The 17972-nt window shown below is 36.5% G+C and overlaps 1 protein-coding gene across 3 annotated transcripts in view; it reads left to right on the top strand.

Moving 5' to 3' along the window:
- PHF8 (PHD finger protein 8) overlaps positions 1–17972 on the top strand; it is a 94293-nt gene that overhangs the window by 63009 nt on the left and 13312 nt on the right. For all 3 annotated transcript variants that reach the window (XM_058714382.1, XM_058714383.1, XM_058714381.1), the window contains one exon: positions 16463–16558. In XM_058714382.1, the coding sequence (XP_058570365.1) occupies positions 16463–16558 (96 nt within the window). The remainder of the gene's footprint in view (positions 1–16462; positions 16559–17972) is intronic.

Raw genomic sequence — 17972 nt, 5'->3', positions numbered from 1 at the left:
TTGTAGATAAATTTATGGAGACTGACATCTTCCATCAGAGAGGCCTTTCTGCTCTAATGGGATGTATATATTCTTGAAAAACTTCATGTCCTGAAAATGTGTACACTAAAAATAATAGGGCTTACAAGAAAAAGAGGGTTAAGGGCACACCCCTCAAAGTCTCTGTGGCTTTGAAGGCAAAACACCCAAATAATGGCAGTCCTAATAATAATCCTTGCCCAGTTAGCAAGGTATTGGCATTTGCACCCAGCATCAGAATCAGTAGTTTCTTTGTAGCCTTAAACCCTGGGGTCAGGCTTTTTCCTTCCAGATGTGGGTTCTTGAGGGCGTTTGCTTAAGATAGATACCAGCTTCATCAAATTAAAATCTGATTCAGGGCCTAGTCTTCAGCAGTCTTTTTGTCTTTTTTAAACATAGGGCAAATGTCTTCACAACTTCCTCATCTGCTTTCTTAGCTATCCTCCTCCCACCGGAGCTTCATTTTGTAGGAAACAAAGGCACCATTTTCTCTTCCTCTAGTGGGAGGCACTATTGCAGGATTTTCAGCCTCTGTCTGTAGGTATTCATATATTGCTAGGGCTTTCTCTGTAATTGTGAGAAAATTCATCCCTGATTGGTTAAAAATAACATGCCAAAGAAAATTGCTTTGGAACCAGTGTAACTTCTGGATGACTTTGACGTCATTTGGACATGAGCAGTCACAAAACAGGCCATCTCGTCCTTCTGTCTTCAAACATGGTCTATCTCTCTATTCACATGGGTTTTCTTGTATATCTGTTGTTCAGTTTATTTACTAGGTGTTTTAAAGTTTGGTTCCTATTGAAAGTGGCATCTTTTCATCTATTACATTTTCCATTTGGCTGTTGCTAGTATGCAGGAAAATAATTGATTTTTCTATTTTGATCCTGTATTGGATTACCTTACTATGCTCTTATTAGTTGTTTCAGTTAATGGTCTTGGGCTCTTGAGGTAGATAATCTGTGTCCCCTATCTTAGTCTGCTACAGCTGCTATAACAAAATGCCACAGACTATACGGCTTAAACAACAGACATTTATTTTCTCACAGTTCTGGAGGCTGGAAGTCCAAAATCAAAGTACTAGCAATGTTAGGTTCCCCTGAGGCCTCTCCTTGGCTTGCAGATGATCTCCCTCTTACTGCTTCCTCACCTGATCTTCCCTTTGTGAACATAGGCCCCTGATGTCTCTATGTATATCCTAATCTCTTCTTAAAAGGACACAGTCAAATTGGATCAGGGCCCACCCTAGTGGCCTCATTTTAACTGAATTATCTCTTTGAAAGCCTTATCTCCAAATATAGACATATTCTGAGGTACTAGGGGTTAGGAATTCAACATATGAAATTGGGGGGGCAGGACACAATTTAGCTCATAATATCCCTTTTCTTTCTAGTGTTCCATAGCTCTAGATTTTTCTAGTTTTATCACACTGTTGAATAGTAACAGTGATAGGGGGCATCCTTGTATTGTTTCTGACTTTAAAGGTAATGCTGCCAGTATTTCTCCACTCGATACATAGGGCTCTCTGTAGGTCCCTGATAGGCGGTGTTCATGAAGTTCAGGGGGGAGTATCGATCTCTAGTTTGAGAGGTTTTTGTTTGTTTTAATCAGAAACAGAATTAGGTTTTGGCAAATGTTTTTTTTGGCATCTTTTGATTATAAGTGCATAGTTTTTCTCTGTTAATTTGTTAATGGTAATATATGTTAATAGAATTACTGATTTTGAGTTGACATTTCCTTCTTGGGATTGGCTGTACTTGATCATGGTGTTTAACAGTAGTTTGTTTATTTAGTTCATTTGACTACTAATCATCTTGTTTGTTTACTATTAATTTCTGGCTTTATTTTAGTCCTTTTTCTTAATGCTCTTTGCACAACACCTCAAGTTGAAAGCTCTTCCTTTCTTTTTAGTCTCTTTTCCCTTTTGATAAAGGGTTTTTTTAATTTTATTTTTCAAATCAGCATGAAGTAAAATTGGCTTTGCTGCTATACACATGTTTAGATTCTTGTAACCACCACCACAATGAGCATACAGAACCTCCTTACACTCCCTTATGTTGTCCTTTGGTAACCGTGCTCTCCCTCTACCCTAACACCTAGCAACCACCGATTTCATTTCCATCCCTGTGGTTTTAGCCTTTGCCAGAATGTCATGTAAGTGGAGTTATGCAGTATATAATATTTTCAGATTAGCATCTATTATTCAGTATAGATGTTCTTAAGTATCAATAGATGTTTCCTTTTTACTGCTCTCATCCATTGTAAACCACAGTTTCTTTATCCATTCACCTGTTGAAGGACATTTGGGTTGTTAATAGCTTTGGATGAGCTGCTGTGAACATTCATGTGCAGGCTTTTGTGTGAACATGAGTCTTCATTTCTCTAGGGTAAATGCCTTAGAATGGGATTCCTGGACTGTATGGGCAGTGGATAAGAAATGGGCAAGGTGTTTCCCAGAGTGGTTGTGCCACTTTACATTCCTACCAATAATGTATGAGAGTTCAAATTGCTCCACATACTTTTCAGCACTTGGTATTGTCATTGTATTTATTTTAGCCATCCTAATAAGTGTATAGTGATATCTCATTTAATGGGTTTTCTAATGTCTAATGATGTATCTATTGACCTTTCATGCATCTCTCTTTTGAGATGTCTTTAAATAGATGCTTTGAATGACTTGCCTATATTTTTTTAGAGGTATAATAAACATAGAGTGTTATATTAATTCCAGGTATACAATATAAAGATTCAACAGTTCTGTACGTGACTCACTGCTCATCAAGATAGATGTTCTCTTAATCCCCTTTATCTATTTCACCCATTCCCCGTAACTACCTGCCCTGACAACCACCAGTTTGTTCTCTCTAAAGATTCTAGTTTTTTGTTTGTCTCCTTTTCTGTTTGTTCCTTCATTTTGTTTCTTAAATTTCACATATGAGTGAAATCATGTTGTATTTGTCTTTCTCTGGCTTATTTCACTTAGCATTAAACTCTGTAGGTCCCTCCACACTGTTGTAAATGGCAGGATCTCATTCTTTTCTATGGCTGAGTAATAGTTCAGTGTGTGTGTGTGTGTGTGTGTGTGTGTGTGTGTGTAATACCACATTTTCTTTATTCATTGTTCTGTGGATGGGCTTATCTGTGGTTGAGTTGCTTCTATATCATGGCTATTATAAATAATGCTGCAATAAACATAGAGGTGTATATATCCTTTCAAATTAGTGTTTTTATTTTCTTTGTGTAAATACCCAGTAGTGACATTGTGACATTACTGGATCATATGGTAATTCTATTTTTAATTTTTTTGAGGAACCTTCATATTGTTTTCCACAGTGGCCACATCAATATGCATTCCCACCAACAGTCCACAAGAGTTCTGTTTTCTCCACATCCTGCCCAACGGTTGTTATTTCTTGTCTTTGATTTTTAGCCATTCTGACAGATATAAAGTGATATCTCATTGTGGTTTTGATTTGCATTTCCATGATTATTGATGTTGAGCATTTTTTCCATGTGTTGGCCATCTGTAGGTTGTCTTTGGAAAAACGTCTGTACAGGTTCTCTGCCCATGTTTAAATCAGAGTATTTATTTGCTTTTTTTGGTGTTGAGTTTAAGTTTTTGTATTTTTTGGATATTAATCCCTTATTGAATATATCATTTGCAAATATTTTCTCCTATTCCATAGGTTGCCTTTTTGTTTCCTTTGCTGGCTTCCTTTGCTCTGCAAAAGCTTTGTGTTTTGGTGTAGTCCAAATAGTTTAATTTTGCTTTTGTTTCCCTTGCCCAAGGACACATAGCTAGAAAAATGTTTCTATGTCCATTGTCAAGATTATTGCATATGTTTACTTTCTAGGAGTTTTATGATTTCAGGTCACACATTTAGGTCCTTAATCCATTTTGAGTATATTTTTATGTATGGTCTAAGAAAGTGGTCCAGTTTCATTTTTTTGCATGTAGCTGTCCTGTTTTCCTGTCACCATTTAATGAAGAGACTGTCTTTTCTCTATTGTATCTTCTTGCCTCCTTTGTTGTGGATTAATTGACCATATAGGTATGGGCTTATTTCTGGCCTCTCTATTCTGTTTGATTGATCTATGTGTCTGTTTTTGTGCCGGTACCATACTGTTTTGATTACTACTGCAGCGTTGTAGCATATTTTGAAATTTGGGATTGTGATAACTTCCAGCTTTGTTCTTCTTTCTTAAGATTGCTTTGACTATTCAGGGTCTTTTGTGGGTCGATACAGATTTTAGTGTTATTTGTTCTAGTGCTGTGAAAAAATGTTGGCATTTTGAAAGGGATTGCATTAAATCTGTAGATTGCTTTGGGTGGTATGGACATTTTAACAATATTTGTTCTTCCAATCCATGAGCATGGAATATCTTTCTATTTGTGTTCTCTTCAATTTCTTTCATCAGCATTTTATAGTTTTTCAAAGTACAGGTCTTTCACTTTCTTAAATAAATTCATTCCTAGGTATTTTGTTATTTTTGGTGGAGTTGTAACTGGAATTATTTCCTTAATTTTTCTTTCTGCTACTTCATTTTTAGTATATAGAAATGCAACAGGTTTCTATATATAATTTTGTATCCTACAACTTTACTGAATTTATTTATCAGTTCTAGTGAATTTTTGGTGATATCTTTAGGGTTTTATTATGTCATCTGCAAATAGTGAGAGTTTTACTTTTCCTGACCAATTTGGATACCCTTTATTTCTTTTTCTTGTCTGACTGCTGTGGCTAGGACTTCCAGTACTATGTTGAACAAAAGTGGTGAGAGTAGACATCCTTTTCTTGTTCCTGATCTTAGGGGAAAAGCTCTCAGTTTTCTCCATCAAGTAGGATGTTCTCTGTGGGTTTTTCATATATGACCTTTATTATGTTGAAGTATATGTTCCCTCTAAACCTACTTTGTTAAGAATTTATATCATGAATAGATGTTGTACCTGATCAAGTGCTTTTTCTACATCTATTGAAATGGTTTTTAATCTTTTTCTTATTGATATGATGTATCACATTGATTGATTTGTGAATATTGAACCACCCTTGCATTTTGGGAATAAATCCCACTTGAGCGTGGTGAATAATTTTTTAAATGTATTGTTGGATTTAGTTTGCTACTATTTTGTTGAGGATTTTTGCATCTGTGTTCATCAGAGATACTGGCCTGTAGTTTTCTTTTTTTAGTGTGTTCATCTGGTTTTGGTATCAGAGTGATGGTGGCCTTGCAGGATGAATTTGGAAGCTTTCCTTCCTCTTCTGTTTTTTTTTTTTTTTTTGAATAATTTGAGAAGAATAGGTAGGTATTAATACTTCTGTAAGTGTTTGGTAAAATTCACCTGTGAAGCCTAGAATTCACCTTTGAAGGTCTTGGAGTTTTGTTTGCTGCAAGTTTTTTGATTGTTGATTCAATTTCATTGCTGGTAATTGGTCAGTTCATATTTTTGTATTTCTTCATGATTCGGTTGTGTAAGGTTATATGTTTCTAGGAATTTATCCATTTTTTCTCAGTTGTCCAATTTGTTGGCATATAAGTGTTTAGAGTATTCTCTTACAATCTTTTGTATTCCTGTGGTGTGGTTGTTATTTCTCCTCCTTCATTCTGATTTTGAGTTCTCTCTTTTTCTTGATGAGTCTGGCTAAAGGTTTATCCATTTTGTTTATATTTTCAAAGAACCAGTTCTTTGTTTCATTGATGTGTTCTATTGTTTGGTCTCCATTTTATTTATTTCTGCTCTACTCATTATTATGTCTTTCCTTCTACTCAGCTTGGCTTTGTTTGTTCTTTTTCTGTCTCCTTCAGGTGTAGGGTTAGGATGTATATTTGAGATTTTTCTTGTTTGTTTAAGTAGGCCTGTATTGCTGTAATCTTCCCTTTTAGGATACCTTTTGCTGCATTCCAGTTATTTTGGACAATTGTGTTTTCATTTTCACTTGTTTCCATGTGTTTTTAAAATTTCCTCTTTGATTTTTTGGTTGATCCATTCACTGTTGAGTAGCATGTTATTTAGCCTCCATGTATTTGTGCTTTTTCCAGAGTTAGTCTTGTGGTTGATTTCTAGTTTCATACTGTTGTAGTCAGAAAAGATACATCATACGATTTCAGTCTTTTTAAATTTATTGAGACCTGTTTCATGGCTTTACAGGTGTTCTATTCTGAAGAAGGCTCCATGTGCACTTAAAAAGAATGAGTATTCTCTTTTTAGTTGGAATATTCTGAATATATCTATTAGGGCCATCTGGTTCAATGTGTCATTCAAAGCCATTGTTTCCTTGTTGATTTTCTGTCTGAATGATCCTTGCATTGATCCTTACTGCAGATCCTTACTTTGTTAATAGTTGCTTTATGTATTTAGGTGATTCCATGTTGGGCGCTTAAATATTTACAATTGTTCTATCCTTTTGTTGGATTGTTCACATTATCATTAGGTGGTGCCCTTCCTTGTCTCTTGTTGCAGTCTTTGTTTTAAAGTTTATTTTGTTTGATATCAGGGGTGCTTGAGTGGCTCAGTCAGTTAAGTGTCCAACTCTTGATCTCAGCTCAGGTCATGATCTCACAGTTCATGGGATCAAGCCCTGCATAGGGCTCTGCGCTGACATCACGGAGCCTGCTTGGGATCCTCTCTCCCTCTCACTCTGCCCCTCCCCTGCTCATACTCTTGCACTCTCTCACTCTCAAAATAAATAAGTAAACTTATAAAAATGAAGTCTATTTTGTTTGACATCAGTATTGATACCCAGCTTTCTTTTTGCTTCCATTTGCATGGTAAATGTTTTTCCATCCTTTCACTTTCAGTCTGCATATATCTTAGGTCTGAAGTGAACCTCTTATAGATGGGTCTTGCTCTTTTATCCATTCAACCACCCTGTGCCTTTTGATTGGATCGTTTAGTCCATTTACATTTAAAGTAATTATTGGAAGGTATGTACTTATTGCCATTGTTATTTGTTTTTCAGTTATTTCTGTAGTTCTTTTGCCCTCTTCCCTTGTAGTTTAATTGCATTTTTGCGTGATATGCTTAGATTCCTTTCTCTTATTTTTTGTGTATGTATTACAAGTTTTTGATTTGTGGTTACCATTAGGTTCATAATAACATCTTATGCCTATAGCAGTCTATATTAAGTTGATGGTCGCTTAAGTTGGTACCCACTTAAAACATTAAATTTTTACCACTCCCCATGTTTTATGTATATAACATCATACTTTACATCCTTTTATTTTGTGAATCCCTTGACTGATTTTTATAGATATAATTGATTTTACTGTCTTTGTGCTTTAACCTTCATACTGATTTGATAAATGATTTATGTACTACTTTTATTATGTGTTTGCATTTACCTGTGAGATTTTTTCCCATTATTTTCTTACTTGTGATTAAGGCCTTCTCTTTCCGCTCAAAGAATTCCCTTTAACATTTCTTGCAGGGCTGGTTTATTGGTGATGAACTCCTTTAACTTTTTTTTGCCTGGGAAATTCTTTATCTGTCTTTCTGTTCTGAATGATGTCCTTGGTGGGTTTGCATATTCTTGGTTGCAGGTTTTTTCCTTTCAGCACTTTGAATATATGATGCCACTCCCTTCTGGCCTGACAAGTTTCTTCAGAGAAATTAGCTGATAACCTTATGGGGTTTCTCTTGTATGTAACGGTTTCATTTTCTCTTGCTACTTTTAAAATTCTCTCTTTATCACTGCTTTTTGCCATTTTAATTATCATGTGTTTTGCTGTGGTCCTCCTTGGGATAATTTTGTTGGGTACTCTCTGTGCTTCCAGGATCAGGATATCTGTTTCCTACCTCAGATTAGGAAAGTTTTCAGCTATTATTTCTTCAAGTAAATTTTCTGCTCCCTTCTCTCTCTCTTTTCTTCTGATTCTGTGATCCCTATAATGTGAATGTTATTATACTTGATAATGTTATTGAGTTCCTTAACCTATTCTCATTTTTTTTCTTTTTGCTGCCCAGCTTGGTTGCTTTCCATTACCGTCTTCCAGATTGCTGATCCATTATTCTTCCTCCTCTAATCTGCTATTGATTCCTTCTAGTATATTTTTATTTCAGTTATTGAGTTATTGGCGTCTGACTGGGTCTTTTTTATATTTTCTGGCTCTTTGTTAAAGGTCTCACTGAGATCCTTCATTCTTTTCTCAAGTCCAGTGAGTATTTTTATGACCATTACTTTGAATTCTCTTAACAGGCATATTACTTATCTTCATTTAATTTAGCTGTTTTGTTGTGGTTTTGTCCTGTTCTTTGATTTCATACATATTCCTCTGTCTCCTCATTTTGTCTGACTCTGTCTTTGTTTCTATCTATTAGGAAATTAGGCTACAATTCCTGATCTTGAAAGTAGTGACCTTATGAAGAAGTGGTCCTATGGTGCCCTTTAGCACAATGTCCCCTGTTCACCAGAACCAGACAAGTTAGAGGTGTCTCTTTTGTGGGTGGGTGTGCCTCTACTATTGTAACTGAGCCACGTATACCTTCAGTCCACTTGGTTGCAATGACCTACTCTGCCTACTTTGGGCACACAGGGCAGGATTTGGTCCCTGTGCTGTTAAAGGGCCTGTCTGGGTTTGCCATGGGCTTATAAGTTGGGTGGTGTCAGTAGTTACACACTTGCCTGCCCTCAGCTCATCTCCTGGGGCTGTAGTCACATTGACCCACAGCGCAGTCTCTATATTGTACTCCCAGAGGCTTTCATTGATCCGTGGAGCTGACAGTTGGACAAGATGCCTACCCCCAGTCTAGGACTGATGGGCAGGGCACTATCTCTGTGCTGCCAGTTCTAAGGTTCAGGCACTGGAACTGAGGGCATACTGGTGTGTATGGTTATCTTCCCTTCTCTCCCAGACAGTAGTCACTTTGGACTGGTGCTTTTCTCTGCTGGGGTTCCTTGCAGAGCATATTGGGACAGGAGTAGCTTTGGAGGGAGACCTGTCTCTTCAGTGGGGTAGGTTGGATGGACCGATTGGCAGGAGAGCATGGGGGAAGGGCACATGGTGCTAGCAAGATAGGTAGACAGTGTTTACACTGGTTCCCACAAGTGACCTGCTATCCACACTGGGGACAGGGAAAGAGAAATGGTGCCTACCAACAGTTTTGTTCTTGGAGAGGTCTCCTAAAAATTCCTGCTCCTCTAGTGCAAGTTCTGAGATTAGTAAATAAATCTTCTTCAGTATACCCCAGGTGCTTTTCAAACTGCTGCTTCCGTGCTGTATCTTGGCCAGGTTATTTGTTTTACTGGCCCTTGAAGGGCTGGGTCCCAGTTCCCTATTGCCCTCCAATTCTCCAGAATATAATATAGCTCTTCCCAGGATCTAAGCCCACCGGTTTTTAAAGTACCTGGAGGTAAGCCCTGCTGAGTGTAAAAACTCTCAAAGTGAAGCCCCACTTGTTTTCAAAGCCAAATGTTACATAAACTCGTCTTTCCAGTGTGGGTCCTCTGTGCCTCAGGTGGGGTCTGATCTTCTCACTTCTTTGTGCTTGTAGTGTCCCTTCTGTTTGTGATTAGTCTCATCTCCATCCCTCCTACCCTTTTGATGTGGCCTCCTGTTTACAATTAACTGTGTAATGTCTGTTCTACCAGCCTTTGGTCATTTTCAGTGTCAGTTGCACTGATGTGGCTGTTACCTTGGTATGTCTGTAGGACAAGCAAGATCAGGATCCTCCTACTCCTCCATCTTCCAACTTTTGCTCCTTTTTTTAGTTGTGCTTTTTATTTCTTAAGTGTTGAGCTTTGAAATTTCTTTATAGTCTGAGTTCAAGTCTCTTATCAGATATATTTTCTCCTAGTCTATAGCTTGTCTTTCATTCTTAACACTTTCTTTCTTAAAGTAAGCACTTACATTTTCTATAAAAGTCCAGTGTCTCAATTTTATTTATTTATTTTTTAGAGACCACAAGCGAAGGAGAGGGGCAGAGGGAGGGAGGGAGGGAGGGTGGGAGGGTGGGGGAGAGAGAGAGAGAGAGAGAGAAAGAGAGAGAGAGAGAAAGAGAGAGAGAATCTTAAGCAGGCTCCATGCTAAGCATGGAGCCTGACATGGGACTCGATCCCACAACCCTGGGATCATGACCTAAGCTGAAATCAAGAGTCGGACACTCAACCAACTGAACCACCCAGGCGCCCTTCAATTTTATCTTTTAATGATTATGCTTTTGATGTCTCCTTTAGCAATTCTTTATGTAAACTCAGGTCATAACAGTTGTCTCTTTTCATCTAAAAATGTTATGGTTTTACATTTCTATCCATGATCTATTCTGACTGAAGTTTTACATAAGGCATGTTTAGGTTGAGGTTCTCGCCCCTTTTTTGGCATATGGATGTCCAGTTGTCACCACCATTTGTTTAATAGACTTTTTTCACCATTGACTTGCATTTACACCTTTGTAAAACGTCAAATGGCCAAATTTGTGTGGGTCTGTTTCTGAATTGTTTCATTCTTTTGCACTGATCTATGTATCTGTGCCTTTGCCAGTACTTCATTGTCTTGATTACTATAGCCCTATAGCAATTCTTAAGATCAAGTACTATGAGTTCAATTTTGCCTTTCCATGTAAATTTTAGAATTAGTTTATCTGAAGCCACAAACATTTCTTCTGGAATTTTGATTGGAATTGTATTTAAAATGTATAGATCAGTTTGGTGAAAATTAGCATCTTTATTTTTCATTGAGGTAAAATTCACAAAACATGTAATTTAACCATTTTAAATTGTACAATTCAGTAGCATTTAGTGCATTTACAGTGTTATGAAACCGGTGCCTCTCTCTGTTTCCAAAACATTTTCATCACCTCAGAAAAACTCCCCACATCCATTAAGTGATTGTTATCCTGCTGGTAACACTCATCTCCTGGTAATCACTAATCTGCTTTGTGTCTGATTTCTTTCTTGCCCATTATAGACATTTCATATAAAGTAATAATGTAATATTTGACTTTTTGTGTCTGGCTTATTTTGTTTAGCATAATGTTTTCAAGGTTCATCTAAGTTGTAGAATATATCAGTATTTTGTTCCTTTTTATGGATGAACAGTATTTCATTGTATGGATATGCCACAATTTGTTTATCTATTCATCTGCTAATGGGCATTTGGGTTATTTCCATCTTTTGGCTATTATGAATAATGCTGCTATAGACATTTGCATCTATGTTTCTGTGTGGATATGTTATGTTTTCATTTGTCCTGAGCATATACCTAGGAGTAGAATTGCTAGGTCATATGATAATTCTATGTTTAAGTCTTTGAGAAATCACCAAACTATTTCTACAATGACTGTAAGACAATTGGCATCTTAGATATATTGAATCTTCTAATCTATGTATATGGTATGTTCCTCTGTATTTAATCTTTTTAAAATATCTTTCATCAGTGTTTTATAGATTTTACATACAGACCCTGTACATGTTTTGTTAGATTTATCCCAAAGTTCTGTATTTTTGGAGATATTATGAATGGTACCTTTTTTAACTTTTGGTTTCCAATTGTTAAATGCTAGTATGCATAAATATGATTTTGGTGTATTGACCTTGTATCCTGCAATATTGGTATATTAATTTATTCTAGGAGTTTCAAAAATATATTCTTGGGATTTTTTGTATAGATGATTATGTCATGTGCAAATATAGACAGTCTTATTCATTTCGTTCTAATCTGTAAGTCTTTTATTTCTTCTTGCCTTTTTGTTTTGGCTAGAACTTGAAGCACTGTATGGTGAGTGAACAACCTTACCTTGTTTCCAATGTAAGGGGGAAAACACTCAGTCTTTTCACTATTATAATATTAGCCATAGGTTGTCAGGTTAAGGAAGTTCATTTCTATTCCTCTTTTGCTGAGAGTTTGTTTACGAGTGGGTATCGAATTTTGCCCAGTGTTTTTGTTCTGTCAATGGATATGATCATGTGGTTTTTCTTCTTTTGTCTATTAATATGGTAGGTTACATTGATTGATTTTCAAATATTGAACCAGACTTAAAATTACAGTATAGACCTTACTTGATCATGGTATATTAATCTTTTTATATATTACTGGATTCAATTACTAGAATTTCACTGAGGATTTTTGTGTCTATGTTTATGATTGATACTGGTCTGTAATTTTTTTTTACTCTCTGACTTCAATTTTGGTATAAGGGCAATGCTGGCCTCAAACAATGAGCTGGGAAATACTCCCTTCTCTTCTATTTTGTGGAACTGTTTGTGTAGAATTAGTGTTTTTTTTTTCTTTTTTCAAGTGTTTAGTTGAATTTGTAAATGAAACCATCTGTGCCTAGAGACTTCTTTTTCAAGTTTTAACTATGGTTTTATTTTCCTTAGTAGGTATTATTACTAGTAGTAATAGTATTAATACTACAAACAGAATTGTTTGTAGTATTCTCCTAGTATCCTTTTAATGTCTGTGATGTCTTTAGTATCTCCCTTTTTATTCTTGATATTAGTAATTTGTGTCTTGTCCTTTTTCCTGTGTCATTCTTGCTGGCATTTTATCAGTTAATGGATTTTTTCAAAAGACCTACTTTTGGTTTTATTTAATATTTACTATGATTTTTTTTTATTACTCAGGATTTAGTCTATGTTGATAATTTTGCACTGTGAACTTGATAAGAATGTATATTCAACTATTGTTGGGTTGAGTGTTCTAAAAGTTTCAATTAGATCAAGCTGATTGATGATGATGTTCTATATCTTTGCTGATTTTCTGTGTACTTGTATCAATTACTGAGAGAGAGGTGTTGAAGTCTCCCAATTAAAATTAAGGATTTGTCTATATCCCTTTTTAGTTCCATAAGTTTCTACTTCATGTACTTGGAAGCTCTGCTGTTAGGTGCATCCACATTTAAGATTGTTATGCCTTCTTATTGAGTTCAACCTCTTGTCATTATGTTAGTTCCCTTTATGTTCCAGGTAATTTTTCTTGGTCTGAAGTTACTTTGTCTGATAATATAGTTAATCCAGCTTTCTTTAATTAATGGTATGATATATCATTTTCTTCCCTTCTTCCTTTTTATTTATGTATTCATTCATTTATTCATTGATTCATTTATTTTTACCATGACCCAGAACTCAGCCTGTATCCTTTATCTTTGGTTCCCAAGTGATATTTGATTCACATCCATACAGAATTAAGAGAAAAAAAACTTGAATCTGTTCTCACTGCTATTCACTGAAATAATTTAGAATAAGATGAAGCCTCATTTCTCTAAACTGAACCAAGAGGAAACTTGTATTCACTGTTTGAAAAAAAGAAAGGAAAATAAGCTTCTAAGATTGAACTGATTCATTGGAGGTCAGGAAACCGCTGTACACCTCACTTATTTGCAGAAAAATGCAAATGGATACAACCACATAATCACTTAGTGTAATTTAGAATTCTGACTTCAGTGCTTACAGGGATGTGGCAGGACCATACTGGTGCAGTCTGGTGGCAAGAATATTAATCATGAAATCTTACTGTGGAACATGTAGCCCAGAGAATGTCTCCCACAAATCCATCAGGAGACAGGTATGCTAATATTCCTATAGGGGGCCTTGATGCCATCCCTTGGGGAAAGGAGAAGTCATGGGTGGTAAATGTTAGCACAGTCAGAAATAACGAGTTAGATTTACACACAGAAACATACAAATTTCAGATGTAGTACTGAATAAACTAAGAAACAATGGCATTTCAACAAATTAAAAACGCACACAATGGTAGGTATTTTTCAGAGGAAATTTAAGTTATTGTTCTGTCCTTTTATTTCTTACCTATATGATTTCATTTAAAGTGAGTTTTTTTGTAACCATTTACTTGAGTTATATGGTGTTTTATTTTATTTTTTTTTTTTTTTTAATTTTTTTTTCAACGTTTTTTATTTATTTTTGGGACAGAGAGAGACAGAGCATGAACGGGGGAGGGGCAGAGAGAGAGGGAGACACAGAATCGGAAACAGGCTCCAGGCTCCGAGCCATCGGCCCAGAGCCTGACGCGGGGCTCGAACTCACGGACCGCGAGATCGTGACCTGGCTGAAGTCGGACGCTTAACCGACTGCGCCACCCAGGCGCCCCAAGTTATATGGTGTTTTAAAAAATCCTTATTGATTATCTATTTTTAGACCATTTATATTTAATGTAACTAATGATCAGATGAAGGCTTACCATTTTATTGTGTCATTTATATTTGTTTTCTCTTTTTGTTTCTCTTTCTCATTTCCTCCCCTCATTTGGATTATTTGAATAATTTTTAATATTTGATTTTAATTTATCAATGAGTTTTTTACTATGTTTCTTTGTATAACACTCACTTTTAAAGAGACTGTCTTGTCCCCATAGAATGTTCTTGGAACCCTTGTCAGAAATTCAATTGAGTATAGATGTTGGGGTTTCTTTCTGGACTCTCAATTTTATTCCATCATTCTATTCTTTTTCAAGATTGTTTTGGCAATTCCAGGTACCTTGCAATTCCATTGGAATTTTAGGATCAACTTTTCCATTTCTGCAAAAAAATGCCATCAGTATTTTGATAGGAATTTCATTGAATTTGTAGAATGCTTTGGATATTATTGCCTCTTAACAATATTAAGAACTTCAATCTATGAACATAGGCTGGTTTTCCATTTATTTAGGTCTTCTTTAATTTCTTTCAGTAATGTTTTGTAGTTTTCAGTATATAAGTCTCATACCTCCTTGATTAAAATTTATTCTTATTTGCTTTATTCTTTTTGATGCTATTGTACATGGAATTGTTCTCTTAATTTTCTTTATATATTGTTCTTCTAGAAACACAACTGATTTTTACATTGATCTCATAATCCTTAAACTTTACTGATTTCTGTTATTAGCTCTCATGATCCTTAAACTTTACTGATTTCTGTTATTAGCTCTAATAGATTTTTGAAGATTCTTTAGGATTTTTCTGTACATAGCATAAAGTCATCTGCAAATAGAGTTTTATTTCTTCCTTTCTAATTTGATGCCTTTTATTTCTTTTTCTTGCTTAATTGTTCTGGATAGAACTTCCAGTACAATGTTGAATAATAGTGGTGAAAGTGGGCATACTTGTCTCATTCTTGATCTTCAGGGAAAAGTTTTAGCCTTTCACTTTTGAGTATGATGTTAGTTGTGGGTTTTCATAAATGTCTGTTACTGTATTGAGGAAGTGCCCTTTTATCTGAGTGTTTTTTATCTTGGATGGGTGTTGGGTTTTGTCACATTGTTTTCCTGCATCAACTGAGATGATCATGTCTTTTCATTTTATTAATGTGTGTATTATATCAACTTTCCTTTTTTAGGAACTAGAAAATATATTTTTGTCATTAAGTCTTAAATGAATTTAATTTTCTCTTTCACACAATTTTTTAAAAAATCCTTTTTTTCTTTTTTTAAGTTTTATTAAGAAATAATTGATGTACAGAATTGTATAAATTTAAAGTATACCATATACAGTATACAGACTTGGCTTACATATATTGTGAAATAATTACCACAGTATACTTAGTTAACATCCATGATCTCATGTAGTTACAAAAAAAAAAAAGAGGTCCCACTAGAAGGAAGTACAAGACTGGATTCCTCTGATGAAGTAGAATTCTACAGAAATTTGAAGCTGGTCATTAGAAGAAGTGGGAGTAGGATCATTAGGAAGAAGTTTCACTCTCACTTTGCTTCTCTTAGGTTTAGCAGCAGTAGTAACAGAGTTGACTTCAGTAGGATCTATCTAGACCATTTTCCCATTAAATCCTATAGGTGTTGCATGTGGTTTATGAGGAGAGTATGATAAAACTGGATGTTTGTATGTATGTGTATAGGATGAGATACTTATATATGTGTGTTTTGTCATTCAGATAATTCATTTCCAGTAATCTTGTTGCCAGTTCAGTTGCCACTCATCCCAGATGGTCTTTTTGTTCCCTTTCTGTAAATAATGTGCATAGCATTTCTTTTTCCATTTCAGCCAACACTTATTGATTGCCCACTCTGCATTGTTAGGCTCCCTTAATTTGAAATCAAATAATACATATCCCTGTCCTCAGGGTAAATCAGGGGTGACCTATTTACTTATCAACTCTTAAATGCTGTATAACAAGTAACTCCAGTAGCGGTATACCCAGGATGCTCTGGAGAGTTGAGGCATTTCAGTCAGACTGGGAGAACAAGGAAGGCTTCTTTAGGTAGTGAATCTGGAGCTGAATTTTGCAGGGTCAGTAAAGTAACTCATAAGGTTGCTCACTAAATGGATGTTGAGAGTGAATCAGAATTAGGTGATGCTTGGAGAAGGACATTTGCAGCAAAAGTACAAAGGTAGAAAGACATGAAAAATATGTGGCACATTCAGGGGTTCCTGCCTTTGTATATGAATTAAGTAAAGAGTCTACTGGTAGGAGTGGGAGGAGCTGAAATATAGGTATCCATCTGTCTTCACGCTTCTGGACGAAATCTCAGTTTACCCTGCTTTTCCCTTTCACTGCAGTTTATCCTTCCCTGGAGTCTGATGATGATGACCCTGCTTTGAAATCTCGACCCAAGAAAAAGAAAAATTCAGATGATGCTCCATGGAGTCCTAAAGGTGATCCAGTATTCTGTCCTTAAACTCTGTAGGTATGGTTTGGGGAAAATAGGCTGGGGGTAGTTGGGATATTTAACATAAGGAGACATGATTCAGTCATTCATTTGTTTATTCAGTAAACATTTGTTGATTACCACCTGTGTGCCAGGTACCGTGTTAGGGGCTGGAGTAAAAATGATCAGTAAGACACATTTCATGCACTCAGCTCAGCATAGCCAGAGGTAACGAACCATGTTGCTTCTGATATTATATGGCTTGAAGTGAAAAGAATACCTTGAGGGACACCTGGGTGGCTCAGTTGGTTAAGCATTCAACTTTGACTTTGGCTAAGGTCACAATCTCACGGTTTGTGAGTTCCAGACCCACATAGGGTTCTGTGCTGACAGTGCAGAGCCTGCTTGGGATTCTCTCTCTCTCTCCCTCTCCCCCACTCATGCTCTTGTGCACACTCTCTCTTTCATTATAAATAAATAAACTTTCAAAAAAAGATCTTGAGCATATTCCAACAAGCAGTCTCAGACTTCTGAGAACATTCTGCTACTGTCATCCCAGACCTTTGGTAATAAATAATTTTGTCAAATGAAGGAAATTCTGCTGACTGCCTAATTCCACAAGGCCCAAGACTCCTTAGACTGTCACCTATACTGGCTGAGAGGCCAGCTCTGAGGAAGGAAAAAAGAATGGTCATTGAGTTGAACATGGAATTTAGAGGGTAATTTTATTCATCTCATTGGTTCGGTGGTTTTCACAGTGGAGTCTGTGTCAGTTAGCTTTTGCTGCTTATCAAACTACCCAAAACTTAGCGGCTCAGAACAGTAACGGCTGATCATTTCTCATGATTCTGTAGGTTGGCTAAGCTATTGTCCTAGTCTGGACTGGCTTGGCTGGGGCTGGATGGTCTAAAAAGATCTTCCTCAGGGGTCTTGACCTAATTTGGGGTGGCTAGGGCCTCTCCCCATGTGGTCTCTCCTGGTCTACCAGAAAGCCAGCCTGAGCTTTTTCACAGGATAGCAGAAGCATGTCCAGTAGTAAGAGAAGGAAAGCCCCGGCTTACCAGCACTTTTCAAGCCTCAGCCTGTGTCATGTTTTCAATTGTCCCACTAGCCAAAGCAAGTTACATAGTCAAGCCTCAATTCCAGGGTTGGAGAAATACATTACATCTCAAGAGAGAGAGGAGAGAGAGAGACAGCTGCAGAATCCTCCTATGCTACAGGGAGATGAGAGCAAATTGAAAGCCATTACTGCAGCAGTCTATCACAGAGGGTGCTGGCATCTCAGTTACCCATGGTTCCCCAGGAAATAAAGATCCTGCTGACCCCACCCATCCTTATTTGGCCTTTCTGCTGTTGGCTTGGGGTTGGGGGACAAGGGTGGCAGAGTAATCCTAGGAAGTGTTCTCTTAGTGAGCCAGTCA

The sequence above is a fragment of the Neofelis nebulosa genome, chromosome X, assembly GCF_028018385.1.
Source record: "Neofelis nebulosa isolate mNeoNeb1 chromosome X, mNeoNeb1.pri, whole genome shotgun sequence".
NCBI lineage: Eukaryota > Metazoa > Chordata > Mammalia > Carnivora > Felidae > Neofelis > Neofelis nebulosa.
This window is presented reverse-complemented; position numbering and strand designations above follow the sequence as displayed.